This window comes from Schistocerca gregaria, chromosome 4 (assembly GCF_023897955.1).
Source record: "Schistocerca gregaria isolate iqSchGreg1 chromosome 4, iqSchGreg1.2, whole genome shotgun sequence".
In the NCBI taxonomy this organism is placed as follows: domain Eukaryota; kingdom Metazoa; phylum Arthropoda; class Insecta; order Orthoptera; family Acrididae; genus Schistocerca; species Schistocerca gregaria.
The window spans coordinates 341,202,313-341,222,591 of NC_064923.1; the positions used below are offsets into that span (position 1 = coordinate 341,202,313).

At 44.8% G+C, this 20,279-nt stretch overlaps 1 protein-coding gene across 1 annotated transcript in view; it reads left to right on the forward strand.

Moving 5' to 3' along the window:
- The window catches only part of LOC126266663 (lachesin-like), a 502,722-nt gene that overhangs the window by 379,662 nt on the left and 102,781 nt on the right, over window positions 1-20,279 (forward strand). Inside the window, exon 4 of the mRNA XM_049971079.1 lies at window positions 4,547-4,705. Within this exon, the coding sequence (XP_049827036.1) occupies window positions 4,547-4,705 (159 nt within the window). The remainder of the gene's footprint in view (window positions 1-4,546; window positions 4,706-20,279) is intronic.

Consider the following 20,279-nt stretch of genomic DNA (forward strand, 5'->3'; position numbering starts at 1 on the left):
CGAAACGATTATTTTCAGAGCGTCTAAAAAACTGTTTCGTCTTGATTTTCCTGGTATGAGAATAACTATTGACCAGAAATATATGCCGAAAGGCCTATCTAAAACCCAAGGTCAACCCAGCTGGGCAGTGCTGACTGTCTACTGTCAAGTCAAGTGGATTAGCGCCACAGGTGCTGACACATCCTTCCGCTGGTAACAAGTTACAAAGTACACCGTGGCCATTCACCAGGAGTTCAGCTCCTCCATTCAACAAGGAGCAATCCCAATTACGCGCCTAAACTTTCGACACTCGTCTGACTCTCAGACCTCATCAGGATCAGCCTGCGAACCGTCTTGCCTATTGCACAGGTAAACATTGGTGTAGGTCATTTGTCCACTGAGCAGTGTTTGTCTTTCTCCATTATAGATGACTGTCTCTGAAACATCATTTATAGATGACTGTCTCTGAAACATCAATAAAGAGGAATTTTCACATCTACAACAAAATGCAGACAATTATTCATCACTCTGGTCATTTATATCAGTCGCTGATTTCATTTGGATCTCACAATGTTCTTTGTTATGTGATAAATATATAAATGCAGTGGTGAATCTAGGAGGAGAGAATGACTGAACCTTAGACACAAGATGTAAGTCTCACATAAAAGCAAGATAATGATCTTGAAAAATCTATAAATCAAGTTATAATATTAATGATTTAAAATATGTTTACATTGTAGCACCATCTGTTGAAAAATCAACAAATAGCAGTGACCTCCTAATACATTATAATTGCTTTTGTTTCCATGTGAGCCAGTTACTTTGAAAGCAGCAGAAGTTGTTGAAGTTACATCCTGAAAATTTTTGAATATGTTGTTTAGGAGAGTATAAACCAAACCATCTTTCCATGTGATCTCTGAAAACAATAATATACTGCCATTATCAGGTAAAGACTGATTCGGTGACTCAATAGCTTTCATTCTGTGTATTTGTGTGATGAGGGGGTTGCTAGGTTGTAGGCTGTGGCTTGATCTGATTGGACCAAGCAACACAGCAATGCCCCTAACAGAATGTTAGTCTAATTTTTTTTTTGTTTCATGATGTTTTGGATGTACACTGGCAGGAAAATAATCGCATCACAAACAAATAATGTAGAGTAACAAAATTTAGAGAATACATTTGTCTACGTAACATATTTACGTGATTAACATTGCAAGATCAGAGGCTAAAGTAAGCGGGAGGTAAGCCATTGCAAAGGTGAAGTGATGGAACATCAGTAACCGCTGTAACCGCCAGAATTTTGAATGCAAACATGCAAACGTACACGGATTGTATGGATTGTATTGTACAGGTGTCGAACTTCAGTTTATGGGATGGAGTTCCATGCCTGTTGCTCTTGATCGACCAATAGAGAGACGGATATTGGTGGATGTGGGTGGCGTTGGAGTTGTCGTTCGATGATGTCCCACGTGCTCGATTGGAGATAGATTTGGTGGTTGAGCAGGCCAAGGCAACATGTAGACAATTTGTAGAGCACGTTGGGTTACAACACCGATATGTGGGAGAGAGTTGTATTGTTGGATAAAATCCCCTGGAATACCTTTCGCCGGCTGGAGTGGCCGAGCGGTTCTATGCGCTACAGTCTGGAACCGCGCGATCGCTACGGTGGCAGTTTCGAAACCTGCCTCGGGCTTGGATGTGTGTAATGTCCTTAGGTTAGTTAGGTTTAAGTAGTTCTAAGTTCTAGGGGACGGTTGACCTGAGAAGTTACGTCCCATAGTGCTCAGAGCCATTTGAACCATTTGCTCAGGGCAATTTTTTTGAATACCGTTCACGAATGGTAGCACAACAGATCGAATCACCAGACTGAGGCCCAAATGTGCGTTCAGGATGCTTGGAATGACCTGTGGTCATGCGACATACCACCCAGTACCATATCATCAGGTGTAGGTCCAGTGTTTCTAGCACGCAGACACGTTGGGTGCAGGCTCTGCAGTAGCCTTCCTCTAACCAACACACGGCCATCACTGGCGCCGACTTCCATCTGAAAAGACCCTACCCGACCCTCACTGAGCTCTCGCATGTTGCAACTATGGTGATGGTTTGGGATCAGTGGATGCAAGCTATATGCCATCTGACTCTGAGCTAGACTTGAAGTAGCCGATTTGTAATAGTTCGTTGCGTTACCGTGGTGTCAACTACTGCTCCAATTAGTGCTGCAGATGCAGTTCGATGCGCCAGAACCATACACCGATCTCGATGGTCTTCCCTCTCGGTAGCCCCATGTGGCTGTCCAGTGCCCAGCCTTCTTGCGACGATACATTCTAGAGACCACCGCTGGCAGAAATCGTGTAGAGTGGCTACATTCCTGCAAAGTCTTTCTGTAGTGTCGCAGAAGGGACAACCAGCTTCTCTTAGACCTATTACAGGAGGTGCTAATAATGGCGTATTCGTCACCTTAAAGGCATTCTTTACTAGCAACACACGGAGTACAATATCGAAGGTAACTAATGGTCACGACATTTATACATGTATTTAAAGCAAACCTGACTGCCCTCTCACAATGGCGCTGCTAGCGCCTCTCTTATGCAACAAGCACGAAATCCAAATAGGCGTTATCTTTCAGAAGGAGAGGCGCGCCAACAACTTTCGGTTATGTTGTACAACTCCTTCTTGGTCTGCTATTTTTTTCGTCAGCGTATTTTGTAACCCTGAAATGAATTTTCGGCCTCAGAAACCGCGCGATGATGCGCGATCGTACCAACCTCCTGCAATCGTGAACCGAGCAGGTTTCATCCACTGGTGATAACTTTCCAGGCTACTGTCAGTCAGATTACTTCGTGTCCTCGGGGTTCCACCAATCGCAGATATTGAAACTGTCATCTCCATAGTGTGGCAGATGGTTCCAGCCGCTGCCTCTTCGCCAGCTATGCTTACCTGTGTCCCAAATCTTTGAAACCACAACCCGCTGCACGTTAAAACAAATATGAGTGTGTTCGCGCCCATCTGCCGTCTGTAAAGTCTCAGCATACACTCGCGTCTCAACCCAGATTGCATTATATTTAGGTGAGATTCCACATGCTTTTGGTTCGGGCATAGGAAACTGCTAACATTTTATATACACTACTGGCCATTAAAATTGCTACACCACGAAGATGACGTGCTTCAGACGCGAAATTTAACCAACTGGAAGAGGATGCCGTGGCATGCAAATGACTAGCTTTTCAGAGCATTCACACAAGGTTGACGCTGGGGTGACACATGCAGCGTGCTGACATGAGGAAAGTTTCCGACCGATTTCCCATACATCAACAGCAGTTGACCGACGTTGCTGGTGAGACATTGTTGTGATTCCTCACGTAAGGAGGAAAAATGCGTACCATCACGTTACCGACTTTGATAAAGGTCAGATTGTAGCCTATCGCGATTGCGGTTTATGATATCGCTACATTGCTGCTTGCGTTGGTCGATTATTAACAGTGAGTATTAACAGAATATACAATCGGTGGTTTTAGGAGGGTAATACGGAACGCCGTGCTGGATGCCAACGGCCTCGTATCACTAGCAGTCGAGATTACAGGCATCTTATCCGCATGGCTGTAACGGATCGTGCAGCCACGTCTCGATCCCCGAGTCAACAGATGGGGACTTTTGCAAGACAACAACCATCTGTACGAACAGTTCGACGACGTTTGCAGTAGCATGGAATATCAGCTCGGAGACCATGGCTGCTGTTACCCTTGACGCTGCATCACAGGCAGGAGCGCCTGCGATGGTGTACTCAACGACGAAACTGGGTGCACGAATGGCAAAACGTCATTTTTTCGGATGAATACAGATTCTGATTACAGCATCATGATGGTCGCATCCGTGTTTGGCGACATCGACGTGAACGCACAATGGAAGCGTGTATTCGTCAACGCCATTCTGGCGTATCACCCGGCGTGATGGTATGGTGTGCCATTGGTTACACGTTTCGGTCACCTCTTGTTCGCATTGTCGGCACTTTGAAGAGTGGTCGTTACATTTCAGTTGTGCTACGACCTGTGGCTCAACCCTTCATTCGATCCCTGCGAAACCCTACATTTCAGCAGGATAATGCACGATCGCATGTTGCAGGTCCTGTATGGACCTTGCTGGATACAGAAACTGTTCGACTGCTGCCCTGGCCAGCACATTCTCCAGATCTCTCACCAACTGAACACGTATGGTCAACGGTGGCCGAGCAACTGGCTCCTCACAATACGCCAGTCACTACTCTTGATGAACCGTGGTATCGTGTTGTAGCTACATGGGCACCTGTACCTGTACACGCCATCCAAACTCTGTTTAACTCAATGCCCAGGCGTATCAAGGCAGTTATTACGGCCAGAGGTGGTTGTTCTGGGTACTGATTTCTCAGGATGTATGCACCCAAATCGCGTGAAAATGTAATCACATGTCAGTTCTAGTATAATATAATTGTCCAATAAATACCCACTTATCATCTGCATTTCTTCTTGGTGTAGCAATTTTAGTGGCCAGTAGTGTATTTAGCAACGGTCTGATGTGAGTGGTGGTGTTTCAGTGCCGCCCGACATCCTGGACCAGCCGACCAGCTCGGACCTGGTGGCGCGCGAGGGCGACAACGTGACGCTGCGCTGCGCCGCCTCCGGCGTCCCGGCGCCTACCATCACGTGGCGGCGCGAGGGCGGACATCCCATACCCATGCCCGGCGGCCGCGACGGTCAGTGTCTACAGCTGCGGCTGCATGGCTTCCCCTCACGACTTAGGCTGGTATTTCACACAAACTCTGTCTGGTCAAAGGTGTCAGGGCACCCCGCAAGTCTGCACGGCTTCACCATATCATCTGGGCTGATATTTCACACGTACAGTACCTGGTCAGAGTATAGGGATATCTCTGTGCAATGCGGAATTGACTACAGTTGGACCAGCCAGTATAAAGGGAGGCGAGGAGTATTATGTTGTCCGTAGACTAGAAGTAATAGGCGAACGGGCCGGTGAGGACTAAACATATACAACCGCTCGCTCGCTAAAAAGATCCGTACCCAAAGACTGGAAGTAGCGCAGGTCACACCAGTATTCAAGAACGGTAGTAAGAATAATCCACTAAATTACATGCCAATATCATTAACTTCGATGTTCAGCAAGATTTTAGAACATTGTGAATTACTTCGAAGAGAACGGTCTAATGACACAGAGATAACACGGATTTAGTAAACATCCTTTTTGTGAAACACAAATAGCTTTTTACACACACGAAGTGTTGAGTGCTGTTGACAGCGGCTTTCAAAACGATTCCGTATTTTTAGATTTCCAAAAGGCTTTTGACATTGTAGGACACAAGCGGCTTTTAGTGAAATTGTGTGTCTAAGGAATATTGTCTCAATTGTGTGGCTCGATTCGTGATTTCCTGTCAGCGAGGCCACCGTTCGTAGTAATTGATGGAAAGTCAATGATTAAAAGAGATGTTATTTCTGTCGCTCCTCAAAGCAGCGTAATAGGCCACTGCTGTTCGTTATCTATGTAAACGATTTAGTTGACAATCTGAGCAGCCGTTTTAGGTTATTTGCAGCTGGTGCTGTCGTTTATCATTTAGTAAACTCATCAGAAGATCAAAACAAAGTGTAAAACTATTTAAAAAAGATATCTCACTGGTGCGAAAACTGGCAATTGACGCTAAGTAATGAAAAATGTGAGGTCATCCACATGAGTGCTAAAAGGATTTCTTTAAACGTCGGTTACACGATAAGTTAGTCTAATCTAAGGCCATAAATTCAACCAAATATCTAGGAATTACAGTTACAAAGAATTTAAATTGGAGACAAAGCATAGGAAATATTGTGGGGAAGGTAAACCAAAAACAGCCTTTTATTGGCAGAACACAGAAAATGTAACAGATCTAAAAAAGAGACTGCCAACACTGCGCTTGTCCGTCCGATTTTGGAGTACTGCTGCTCGGTGTGGGATAGTATTCACGGAGTACATCGAGGAAGTTCAAAGAAGAGCAGAACGTTTTGTATTATCGCGAAATAGGGGAGGGGGTGTTTCGTACATGATACAGGATTTTGGATGGAAACCTTTAAAACAAAGGCCTTATTAGTTGCAGCGGAATCTTCTTACGATATTTCAATCACCAACTTTCACCTCGGAATATTTTGTTTAAGTTGACCTACATAGCTAGAAACGATCATCATAATAAAATAACGGAAAACCGAACTTGCCCGGAAAGGCATAGGAGTTATTTATTTCCGCAAGCTGTTCGAGAGTGGAACGATAGAGAATTAGTGTGAAGGTCGTTCGATGAACCCTCTGCCAGACACATAAGTGTAATTTGCAGAGTATCCATGTAGATGTAGACGTAGATGTAGATGGCACTTGAGCAATAAATCCATCAAGGACACTTCTACTCTTCTGAAGTAGCCCAAGTAAGCTCTTGTGGTTGTGAAGTGAAAATGCGTTGGAGCAACTACAGATACATCAAGAACAGGCAGACCTCATGTACTGATGGTCGGGGATCGTGGAGTATTGCGGCACTGCGCAAGTGGTAGCAAGAAATCGCGTGAAATCAGCGGAAGGAATCATTTGTGAGACCCAAATTGCTGCGAGCGGCCCAGCTATCACAGTGATTGTCCATAGGGATTTGGAAACAACTGGGTACAATGGACGCGCAGCTCCTTGTAACCCACACTTTTCTGTGATGAACGGTAAGTGACTCTTGAGGTGGTGTAAACAGCGATGTCAATGAAAGAAGAATCACGCTATACCCTGTGGCAATCCGATCGAAGGGTTTGTCTTTGGCGAATTCCTGCATAACGTTACCTGCCACCCCATGTGCAGCGACGATAGTGAAGTAAGGAGAAGGTATAGGGCAGTTTTTCGTGGTTACGGTGTGGTCCCCCTATTTCGCTTAAGAAAATGCTAAATGTGGAAGGATATGAACAGATTTGACAACAGTGTGTACTGCTTTCAGCAGAGGCCGGTACGGATGTCTGCATCAGCTTGTCAGTACACTTTGTCATAAAGCAGCATCAGGGGCAACGATTTGTGAAAACAACGTTCGTGAAATGGAGTGCTCAGCGCAGGATCCCGAATTGAATCCAATGGAACACCTTGGGGGAAGGGGGGGGGGGAGGGGTGGCAGTTAGAACGCTCCACACCCCCAATGCCCAACATCATTCCCCTCTTCTAGTTTTGTCTTTTGAGGTAGAATGGGCTGCCATTCCTCCACATTCACACACATCATTGAATGTGTCGCTAGCAGACTTCACGTCGTCATAAAGACGAAAGATGGACACACCCCATATTAATATACACTAATAGTCGTTCAGGTACTGTACCAGTAAATCTTATACTACATATCCACAGTAGCCAGTAAGCCACAGTACAACACAGCCTCACCTTGCTGCAGCTCTTTCCAGAATGAAGAAAGAAACTACATGTACCTCTATTGCTCCACTCTCGTGGTCCTAACATGAGGTATACAATGGATGATTATATCTAGAATTCCAGTGTCTTAAATTTAACCATCTTAGGTTATTTTATTTAATTATTTTGACTATACAGTCTGCAACAGATATAACCGTGCAAAGTTAACATAAAACTTTCTGTTAATGTAAACCGACAGAATGAGCTCGGCACTGTGGATAGTACAGGTTTAGTTCTGATTTCATGACGTACAAACTATTGCAGACAATAATCATTTCCTCCGCTTCTTATCCACAGAATAAAGAAAGCAATTCATTTAAATTCCAATACAAGTCCTGGTGTAAAGAACATTCACTATTCAACGATCAGTCATATATCTCAAGAACCTTTATATGTCTTACTGCAAATATTCATTCAAATATGCTGCCGTGATGAGCTTATTGTAGAGTGGACAATCTCTATTGTTACTTCTACACTAAAGCCAAAAGGGAAATAAAAACAGTCGTCTAGCTGTCGAAACTTATACACCAACAGCATGGTCATCTTGTATGGGGACAACACTGGAAAGATTAATGATGGAGATTAGGAACACCCTCAGTTTGATTTCAGGAGAGGTAAAAGTGACAATAGATAACTTAACTCTGTTATCTACTGAATACATTAACCTTTTGTAAAGAAACAGTAATTTCTGCATTTTTCGACATTCATAAAGCTTATGATAAAGCGCTAATAAACAAATTTCTCAAAAACTGGAAAGGTCTGGCATGAAAACGAAGTTCATACAAGAAATTTTCAGTTTCTTAAATAAATAAACAAAGATAAAATCTTTGGTCGCAACCTAGTAAATACGCGTCTACCACAAGGAGTTGGTCTACCTTAGTCTAGATCACTACATCTCGAAACTACACACATCAAAAAAGTTTTTGCAATCACTTCGGTTCCGAGAGTTCCGGAACCTGTACAGGAAATTGGAATAGAGATCAACGTAAATATCATTTCTGCCTTTTTTATTGCTCATGAAAACCACACATTGCAAGATGCACCACCATGCAGCGAGACCTTTAGACGTAGTGGTCCAGATTTCTGTACACACCGGTGCCTCTGATACCCAGTAACACGTCCTCTTGTATTGATGCATGCCTGTATTCGTCGTGGCATACTATCCACAAGTTCATCAAGGCACTGTTGGTCCAGATTGTCCCACTCCTCAACAGCGATTCGACGTAGATCCCTCAAAGCGGTTCGTGGGAAACATCGTCCATAAATAGCCCTTTTCAAACTATCCTATGCATGTTCCATAGGGTTCATGTCTGGAGAACATGCTGGACACTCTAGCCGAGCGATGTAGTTATCCTGAAGGACGTCATTCACAAGATGTGCACTATGGGGGCGCTAATTGTCATCAATGAAGACGAATGTCTCGCCAAGATGCTACCGATATGGTTGCACTATCGGTCGGAAGATGGCATTCACGTATCTTACAGCCGTTACAGCGCCCTCCATCAGCACCAGCGGCGTACGTCGGCCCCACGTAATGCCACTCCAAAACGGCAGGGAGCCTCCACCTTGCTGCACTCACTGGACAATGTGTCTAAGGCGTTCAGGCTGACCATGTTGCCTCCAAACACGTCTCCGACGATTGTCTGGTAGATGGCAAATGCGATACTCATCGGTGAAGAGAACGTGATGACAGTCTTGAGCGGTCCATTCGGCATGTTGTTGGGCCCATCTGTACCGTGCTGTATGGTGTCGTGGTTGCAAAGATGGACTTCACCATGGACGTCGGGAGTGACGTTGCGCATCATGCAGGCTGTTGTGCACAGTTTGAGTGTAACAAGACGTCCTGTGGCTGCACGAAAAGCATTACTCAACTTGTTGGCTGTCAGGGTTTTTCGAGCCACAATCCTTGGGTAGCGGTCATCCAATGAAGTAATAGCCCTTGGGCAGCCTGATCGAGGCATGTCATCAACAGTTCTTGTCTCTCTGTATTTCCTCCATGTCCGAACAACAGCGCTTTGGTTCCCTCGGAGACGCCTGGACACTTCCCTTGTTCAGAGTCCTTCCTGGCACAAAGTAACAAAGTGGACGTGATCGAACCGCTGCATTGACCGTCTAGGCATGGTTGAACTACAGACAACACGAGCCGTGTACATCCTTCCTAGTGGAATGGATGGAACTGATAGGCTGTCGGACCCTCTCCGTCTAACAGGGGCTCCTCATGCATGGTATTTTACATCTTTGGGCGGGTTTAGTGACATCTCTGAACCGTAAAAGGGCAATATCCACAGTCAACGTCTACCTTCAGGAGTTCTAGGAGCTTGGGTGAGGGACGGATGACCTCAGCAGTTTCGTCCCATAGGAACTTACCAGCAACACCACCACAAATCTGGGGTGATGCAAAACATTTTTTGACGTGTTTGTTATATCTCCACCAACGCAAATAGTACAATATGCAGATTACATTTGTATACATTCTTGCACGAAGAACATATAGAGGACTTCGATAAAGGAACCAAATGCACAAAGAGATGGTTCCCTCACAATAGTTTAGAAACATCGATTGAAAAATGAACAGTAGCGATTTCAAAAGGCAATACATCAATTGTGAATTAGTCAACATGCTCTTAGATTCACAAACTTTCCCACCAAAATCGCATACCACACTTCTTGTTGGGGTATTTGACTCTCGCTTAACATTGGCTCCTGAGACAAACAATTTATTGCAATCTTATGAAAAAGCTGAGAATATAATTGCGATACTATCTCGTGCGTTGGAAGGAGCCCACCCTAGAATACCAAAATCGACTACTGCTCTTTTATGTATCACACTATAACGAATATCTGTTCAAATGTTCAACAGTGTGGGAATCTTATGGGACTTAACTGCTAAGGTCTTCAGTCCCTAAGCTTACACTACCTAACCTATATTATCCTAAGGACAAACACACACACCCATGCTCGAGGTAGGACTCGAACCTCCGCCGGGACCAGCCGCACAGTCCATGACTCAGTTTATACAAGCTGAGTTAACTGTTGTGCAGGTACATCAGGGTATGCTTTGGAGCAATGGCATCAGCTAATTCGAACGATCTTTTAGTAGAAGCATGCAAAACTCCTCAAATACATCTACTAACAAATAAATACAAATCAGAAAATGGACACACCACTACGAAATTATCTGAATGGGACGGAAATCGGTAGATTTGATGTACATGTACAGAAAAACTGTCCGACACCGTTAGATGAGTGAGCAGCGCGGCGGAATGCCATGCCAAGGGGCCAGGGTTCGATTCCCGACTTGGGCAGGAGACTTTCCCCTCTCAGGAACTAAAATGTGGCGTCGAATGCAATAAGTACTTGCCTTCGGCGGCCGAACTTCCCCGAATGGGGGACTGATGGCCCACAATGCCGTACGCTCATTTCCACAGACAAACTATTAATTACAATTTCAGAGAAATTGGAACATTTATTCCAGACAAAGAGCTTCACGAACTAAGCAAATGAATAGCCGGTTGGTCCACCTCTGGCACTTATCCTAGCATACCTTAAACAACTCTATAGTTTACATCTTTTTTTCTATCCAGAGTCAGAAAAGAATAGAAAATATCAGTTAGCACAAAGACCTCAACATTTATTGCGGAAAAAATCGCTATCCCTGAAGTACACTCCTGGAAATGGAAAAAAGAACACATTGACACCGGTGTGTCAGACCCACCATACTTGCTCCGGACACTGCGAGAGGACTGTACAAGTAATGATCACACGCACGGCACAGCGGACACACCAGGAACCGCGGTGTTGGCCGTCGAATGGCGCTAGCTGCGCAGCATTTGTGCACCGCCGCCGTCAGTGTCAGCCAGTTTGCCGTGGCATACGGAGCTCCATCGCAGTCTTTAACTCTGGTAGCATGCCGCGACAGTGTGGACGTGAACCGTATGTGCAGTGGACGTACCGCCGAATTGCTCAACACGTGGGGCGTGAGGTCTCCACAGTACATCGATGTTGTCGCCAGAGGTCGGCGAAAGGTGCACGTGCCCGTCGACCTGGGACCGGACCGCAGCGACGCACGGATGCACGCCAAGACCGTACGATCCTAAGCAGTGCCGTAGGGGACCGCACCGCCACTTCCCAGCAAATTTGGGACACTGTTGCTCCTGGGGTATCGGCGAGGACCTTTCGCAACCGTCTCCATGAAGCTGGGCTACGGTCCCGCACACCGTTAGGCCGTCTTCTGCTCACGCCCCAACATCGTGCAGCCCGCCTCCAGTGGTGTCGCGACAGGCGTGAATGGAGGGACGAATGGAGACGTGTCGTCTTCAGCGATGAGAGTCGCTTCTGCCTTGGTGCCAATGATGGTCGTATGCATGTTTGGCGCCGTGCAGGTGAGCGCCACAATCAGGACTGCATACGACCGAGGCACACAGGGCCAACATCCGGCATCATGGTGTGGGGAGCGGTCTCCTACACTGGCCGTACACCTCTGGTGATCGTCGAGGGGACACTGAATAGTGCACGGTACATCCAAACCGTCATCGAACCCAACCTTCTACCATTCCTAGACCGGCAAGGAAACTTGCTGTTCCAACAGGACAATGCACGTCCGCATGTATCTCGTGCCACCCAACGTGCTCTAGAAGGTGTACATCAACTACCCTGGCCAGCAAGATCTCCAAATCTGTCCCCCATTGAGCATGTTTGGGACTGGATGAAGCGTCGTCTCACGCGGTCTGCACGTCCAGCACGAACGCTGGTCCAACTGAGGCGCCAGGTGGAAATGGCATGGCAAACCGTTCCACAGGACTACGTCCAGCATCTCTACGATCGTCTCCATGGGAGAATAGCAGCCTGCATTGCTGCGAAAGGTGGATATACACTGTACTAGTGACAACATTGTGCATGCTCTGTTGCCTGTGTCTATGTGCCTGTGGTTCTGTCAGTGTGATCATGTGATGTATCTGACCCCAGGAATGTGTCAATAAAGTTTCCCCTTCCTGGGACAATGAATTCACGGTGTTCTTATTTCAATTTCCAGGAGTGTATTAAAGTTCGATGCTCAGTTACTTCCAAACAAAATTTTGGTAGTCACTGATTCTATGTCTTTTTCAAACTCAGTGACAAGAAGAAGCTGTATAATATATCTTTGAATAGTTAAACCATCAATGTAATAGAACAGCGAATTCAATATAATAGAAAACGGGAAGTCCTAGAGATGAGTTGGGTGAAGAACACTGCCGAGACAGATACAACGAAAAAGTGGATGAACTTGTAAAGAACTCACTAACCACAGGGAAGCATGCAAATATAAAATTACCGCACTCATAATTTATAACAATGTCAAATCCAGGATTAATTTCATTCAGAAAGAAGGCAGAAACTCATCAATGCAATTAAAGGGCACCCACTACGCAGTAGTTCAATAAAAGATTCCATCGAAGTTCCACAGAACCAGCTACAGTAGAAAAACATCTGTAGTTTAATGGCGATAAGGCTAAACAAGGGGAATTTTCCAAATCATATGTGCCGCTTCGATCTTCGTGATATACCTTGTTGTGAGTGCGGAAATTAGGCAGTTACTGATGTGAACCCCCTTCCATTTGCTTGCCCCGTCCTAAGGACACACCAAGAGAACTTATTAAAAATCTGTTACGGAAAAACGTACCTCTCCCCTTTTCCAGTATCACTCGATCTAGTGATAAAATACTTAAACAAAAGCACTCTATATATGTAGTGAATTTTCACATTCAGAAAAATAGCTGCACACATTAAAAAAAATAGGTAACATCAATCACTAGATTATGATATGTTAGCAGTACTTAATGTGTTAAAATAAAACTTTTATCCATTACGGATATGGAATAACGTGACTGTCATGAATAAATGTTTCCAGAAATATGTACCATCTAATGATGAATCGCTAGGCGATTCCAAAACTGGTAAATAAAAATTAAATAAATCGAAAAGAGAATTTCTGGAAACCTTAATTAATCTGTTAGTATCTTAAAATTTGAATATATGCATTTATTGTTATTTTATGGCCAGCCGCGGTGGTTGTGCTGTTCTAGGCGCTTCAGTCCGGAACCGCGGGACTGCTACGGTCGCCTCGGGCATGGATGTGTGTGATTTCCTTAGGTTAGTTATTAAGTAGTTCTAAGTTCAAGGGGACTGATGACCTAAGATGTTAAGTCCCATAGTGCTCAGAGCCATTTGAACCATTTGTTATTATTATGACCTTTCTAGCGCCTTAATCTTGAAAGTTTCAGTGGGTATTTAATTAAAATGTGTGCATGAAAGATGGTTGCATGTCGAAAATAACGAAAACCAATAAAGAACTCTTAAAGTAACAGTAATAGCAATAATAACAGTAATAGTAATAATCATTGACATCGAACCAGGTACTTACCACACCAATGATAGCGTTGCAAATGTCACTAACCAACAATAGTGGTTAGAGTCCACCTTTCGGAACCCGGGGAGCGTAATTCAGTAACGAAGCATGAGTCTTCATAATGTTGATACTTGTAGTAGTTTTGTTCTAATCTTCCAACAGGAACAATGCGGAGCCCTTTTTATACAAGCGTGATGATCGAATAACATTATTGGAGTATAGGCCGTGAAAGACAGGGAATACTGTACATAGGACAAACAGTTTATACTTGTCAGACATATTGACCGACGGCTAAAATCTACCAAGGAGTAGGGCTTATTATTGAAAATCACGTTCTATCATTTCCCTTCCATTCCAAGCGGGGCTACCATTTAGAACTAGACTGCGCTCCAGCTACCTCTTGTAAGTAACGAGACAGGAGGAGCGAGGCAGTTCTTATCTTGAGGAGGCACACTCTGGTAAAGGATCTGAAATAACGGTTTTCCAGTTGTGTTTCTTTCATCCCTTTTTCTGCCCCCGTGTAGCCATATTCGTACTTCTGCATTGCTACTGTAGCATTCCTTCCAAATAATTCCTTTGTTGTCGACAGAGTTAGCTGCGGCTTCGTTTAATCGAAGATAATTGCAGCTAATTTACTACTCTTTGCGCCGTTCACAGGTAATTGTGCGGGCGAACAGTTTACCCATCGCATATAATTACGTAATTATATCAGAGGCAATATAGGCTATTATTGTTTCGATTCGAGATCGTTCTGCAACAGGCCGTAGAAAGATCCTTTGTTACAGCACGCAGTGGACATAACTTCCATAATTTCTATGTTTAAGCCGTAAAAATCACCAAATTTTGAAGTTAGCTTTTATTATAGATCTGTTGAAACATTTATCATTACGATGCAGAGACGAATGTAAACTCAGTTTATTATCTTGTATTCACTACTTTGTGTCAGTAACTAAATTTATGGTACCACTTTTATTTATTTTGTGCCAAGTGGATAAAAACCAGTATTGATGGCCGATTACATCAGTTGCAAATTTGGAAAAAAATTGTGAGTGAGGAAGAAGGAAAGAACTCAGCTTTCCAGGAAGATGCGGCACCTCTGTCCGCTGAGGAGGAATAGAAAAATGTATGGTCTAATCAACTTATCAGCGAGAATGTGGCCCACACATTAACACCGAATCGGTCTTGATGAGCACGAGATCGAGTACCTCGTGGATTCAAATGTACCAGATCATGCGAACTGTGGATACTGAAAAAACCTAAACGAGTAAACAAAGCCTCATCAGTGCGAGGGACTTCTACCTGAAATAAGAGGCGTAGGGCTATCCGTTGTAAAAACAACTGTGCAAACTGGCACTCATCGCGGAGAATCTTCAGGTGCTAATGGTGGCAAACTCTGAAGATGGAAAGGACGAAGCTGTTGATCATGTAATACATTCCAGGAAAGTATATGTCTGACGCCAAAGATGTATGGAGTACGTAATGCACTTGTAGATGGAGTGTCTTCAACATGTCGCTAAATCTCGTGTTTCATTTCGGGAGCTAGCACTGTTCGATTGCGACCTATATCATGAGTAGGTACAGGGAAAGTGCCTCTTTGACGTAGGAGGCGATGCAGACATCCGAATGTTTGGTGTTGTGGAGCACGTCTGTTGGGCTGTCAATACTCTCCCATTGCAGCTCTTCGTTTCCATTCACAGACCCGTATGTCAGCCATTTCAGGATACGTAATCCGCTCCATGTTAACTGTTGTTGTCTTAAGACGGTAATGATTGCCACTGTATCGATCTGCTTACAAAGAAGTCACCATTGTTGTCACAAGGCGGACTTGTCTGCGATTGAATCGGTGTTTCTCTCAGTAGACCTCAGAGCCAATATCCGTACACAGAGCAGTACACACTCCGTCAGCGACACCGTTATAAGAGCTTACGTCAAAATAACTAACAACGTTTCCCCCAAAATTACAAATTGACTTCAGAGATTATATGGTCATTTTCTTTGACGGAAAAGAAATCGCAAAACCAAAAAATAGTTCATATCCAGTAATGAAATTTAGGGAATACATTTGTGTAGGTAAACATATTCAAGTGATTAACATTCCAAAATCACAGGTTTATGAAAGCAAAAGATAAGTCACTGCAAATTTGAAATGCTGCTTTATTAATAACCGGTGTAACGGACAGAATGTTGAATGCAAGCGTGCATACGTCCTTGCTCTGTTCTGAACAAGTGCCAGGTGTCAGTTTGTGAGTTGGAGGTCCATCATGCCTGCTGCACTTGCTCGGTCAATACAGGAACGGATAATGCTTGCTGTAGATAACGCTGGAGCTGTAGTGCGATGATGTCCCGTATGTGCTTCACTGGAGACATATCTGGTGATCGAGCAAGTCAAGACAACATGTCGACACTCTGTAGAGCAAGATGCGTTCCACATCTGCATGTGGGCTGGCGTTATTCTGTTGGAAAATACCTCCCAGAATGTCGTTTATGAATTGCTCCACAACAGATCGAATCACCAGAATGGCGTACAACCTTGCAGTTACGGTGCGGGGTTACTACGACAGTGCCCCTGCTGCCAAAGGAAATCTAACCCCATATCATAACTCCAGGTACAGGTCTAGTGAGTCTAGAGCGCAGAGATTCTGGTTTCAGGCCCCACACTGGTCTCCTTGTAATAAGCAAACGACCATCACTGGTACAGAAGCAGAACTAGCTTTCATCAGAAAACATAACAGCCCTTCAAGGAGCTCTCGCTTGACCTAAATGGCGGTGGCTTGCGGTCAATGGAATGCACGCTGCAGGACGTCTGGCTCGGATTTGTCTTTGAAGTAGCCGATTCGTAATAGTACTTTGTGTCATTATGTTGCCAACTGCTAGTGAAATTGCTGCCGCAGATGCAGTATGATGCGCCAAAGCAAAGCACCAAACATGATGGCTCTCTTAGTAGCGTCACGTGGACGTCCCAGAGCCCGGTCTCCTTTCGACCGTACATTGTAGTGACCACCGCTGCCAGCAGTCATTTACAGTGGCTACATGCCTGCCAAGTTTTGCTACAGTATTGCAGAATGAACTTCCATTTTTTTGTGATACGGTACGCTACATCATCACCAGCATTCCGTGGTCTAACTGTGTTGGTGAGCCAGTAAATATAAACTATAGGGCAGTAACACTGAGTCACTGCAATACACCTTGGAGGTGTGGCGGTGGGACTAGGAGTCCCGTACCACCCTGCAACGGTGACAGTACTCCTCTGTCTGGCATAAAAACGTAGTACGACATGGGCAGGGAGGATTGGAAAGTAATGGACGTGGATCGGAGGTCTAGTCCTGCCAAAGGAGGCAGCCATGGTGGGGGTGCCAGGCCCAGCGCTAGTCATGTTCAGAAGCCGATTCTTCTAGGATGGTCAGCGGAACCGGATGGCTATGCCAGCGACGTGGATGTGTAGTCCCAACGTGGCGTAGTCCATAGACAGTGTCCCGTAGGGCAGCCACTTTCTTATAGAGCCGCCGCGAGATGTTGCGTATAGTCTCCTTGAGGGAGACGATATCTGCTTCTACATGGAGAGTCACGATCCTCGTGAGTGACTGTGCGTGCGGGCTCCACATGAGAACCTGGTTCTGCAGGCGCTCCAACGTCCGCATCCTGGCGACACTAATCGTGGCCCATGCAGTGGAGCCATACGTGAGGGCAGGCAGGAAAACTGTCCACTAGTTACGGAGCTTGGTAACCAGGTTGCGTTCCCTGCTGCGGAAGAGTGGGCACAAGGCCCTGGTCACCTTTTGCCCCTTGTTGGCGACATACTCTTCATGACAGTGGAACAGCAGCTTGTAGTCCATCTGGACCCCGAGATACGTGGTCGTCAGGGACCAGGGCACCTGCACGCCTGCAATCGAAATATTGCGGCGGAGGACTGGGAGCAGTTTCGTGAAATAGAGCCGTAGCCGTAGCTTTGGCGGCATTAGTCCGGCACCAGGCGATGGTGGCATCCACCTGTCGGAGACGGACAATGACGCGTCAGTGATACGTCCAGTGGTAGGAACATGCAACTTCTCGTAGCCATATTATACGATCTCGTCCAAACTCAGCAATGGGTTCATAATGGCGCCTTTGTCACCTGAAAGGCATTCCTCACTAACATCAAGTCACGACGTCCAGTTTCAAAGGTTACTAATGCTGCTCTACATCCTCATAGTGGCGCTACTAGCACCACTCTTAGGCCGGTATTACACTATCAAATTTCTTTGTCAAAGATTCGATCAAAGATGTGATCAAATATTCCGTCAAATATATTTGACAAAGATCTTTGACGTAGCGCTAGAAGGGGTATTGTTTTTCGTCAAAGTTCAAGATGACTGACTACAACAACTTCTTATTAACCGCAGCAGTTGCATGTACCACAATTGCACTGTGTGCACATGCGGAAGAGAATTGGGGGGAAAAAAGGAAAACATACCTGGGTGAAGCCGTAGGTTTTACGACGACACGATAAAAGTATTCAACAAAACTTGTTACGTGAGCTCATAGTGGAGAACGTCAAGTCATACATCAATTACTTAAGAACGGATGAGCATACATTTCTGTATGTGCTCAATGAAGTGTATCCTCATATCACAAAGCACAATATTCACTTAATAACTGCTACATCTGCACAAGACAGGCTCACTGTACACTCCGATTCCTTGCTACTGGAGAGTGTTAGGCTAGGTTAGGTTAAGTCAGGTCAGGTCAGGTCAGATCAGGTCTCCAATCTTCTTAATCTGTTTTTGTATTCAGCGTGCCTCACGTTGCAAAGCGCCTCATCAGCTTTATACATCTCTTTGTTAATTTTATAGTTGTCGGCACACACCAGTTGTATTTACGGCAATGTTTATAAAAACACTGCAGACGACAGAACGCTGTAGCGATGCTAGCGCTCCATGTGGTAACATGTCACATTGCAGTGAACAGCAGACAAGCGGCTCCTTTGATCAAATCTACAGCGAGGCCCTAGATTTGATCAAATATTGGACGACATTTGACGAAGTTCCCTATTACACCATCAAATATCTTTGACAAAGATATTTGACAAAGAAATTTGATAGTGTAATACCGGCCTTATGTAAGTGTCACAATTTTGAATAGGTATCATCTTTCAGATGTCGAAACACGACTACCAACTTTCGTTTACGTTGCACCGTTCCTTCTTCGTGTCGATATTTTTTTCCACCTGTGTAGTTGTTCTGATGTTCTTCTCGGTGTAGCGATTTTTTTCCGTCAGTGTAGTTGTTCCGATGTTCTCTACCTTCTGTATTTGAACGAATAGTTTCGGAGCATCCTGTGCATAACGTACCCAGTGCTGCGATCTAGTGACGAGTCCTTAAACTTTTTAGACCGCCTTCCTATACGCCTGGTGCGATCATTTGGAGCGATCTTAGCCCGTGCAACACAAGGGTCGTCTTTGACATTACATCTGAGTCATGTTTATCACTTTAGTTGTGGGGTAATTTTTACTCTATGTTCAACTGTATCAGTGTTTTTTTCTTTTTTAAGAAAAACTTCATTTTGCAATACATAATAATTGTACAATATAACCCTCCACCTTAATGATGAATAGATCCTAAGTGATACAATGTTGTATGCCAATTGCAGCTATTACAGTTAATTTGTAAACTACTGACAGTATGAACAGTACAGGTTAATGGACAAACTTACGATTTTTGTTAAACTATACAGTGTTACCTACTTATTAGTAATCCTAACTGCCTGCAGCGTTACAGATGTGTCAGTATGTCTGGTTGACTGTCTTGCAATGTCTTTTTCATCGAGCCAATCCCGATGAGCGTGCCCCTGCACTAGGCAAGCCAAAATTACTGGTCGCTGCAAGTTCCTGTTTTAGTATCTACTTGTAATCATACTAACTACTAACTAACCTACAGCAAATCCGGTGCTGTCATAATCGTGAAGATAGTGTCCCCAGTCACCCTAGCCATGCACGTGGCCGATTCCAACTGGCGAGTCGACCTGTCCAAGCACAGGCGGTACAGGATTAGGGGACCAGGACACGTTCAGTAGTTGGTTTGAATCGCGAATGTCCCTCAGGTATGCAGTAAGAACTTAACGTGTTACCTCATTTGCCAGGTTATTCAACATTCCAAAGTTTCTTCATGTCTTAATAGGTCGTATGTATCATTGTTTGGTGGTTGTTGTCTTAATCTAACTGCTGCATCATCGAAAAGGGGGTACTCGTAAACCACAGGGTCGGGAGTACCCTCCGATGTGTAGCCCTCTTCCAAAACCGGCGTAGATATGTCGGGTAGGGCCTATGACCAGTGAGAAAATGAATTAAACCCCGGGTTAACTCTAAATACCTCATGCCTAACCTTTCTTTAACATTTGGCAAGAACCTGAAGGTTCTTCTGCCAGATCCATCCATTTCCCATAATTCCTGCCATAGGTCCTCGCCCCTCTTCTTTATCTCCTCCCTGTCCCTAGCCTGAACTTCTAGAATATT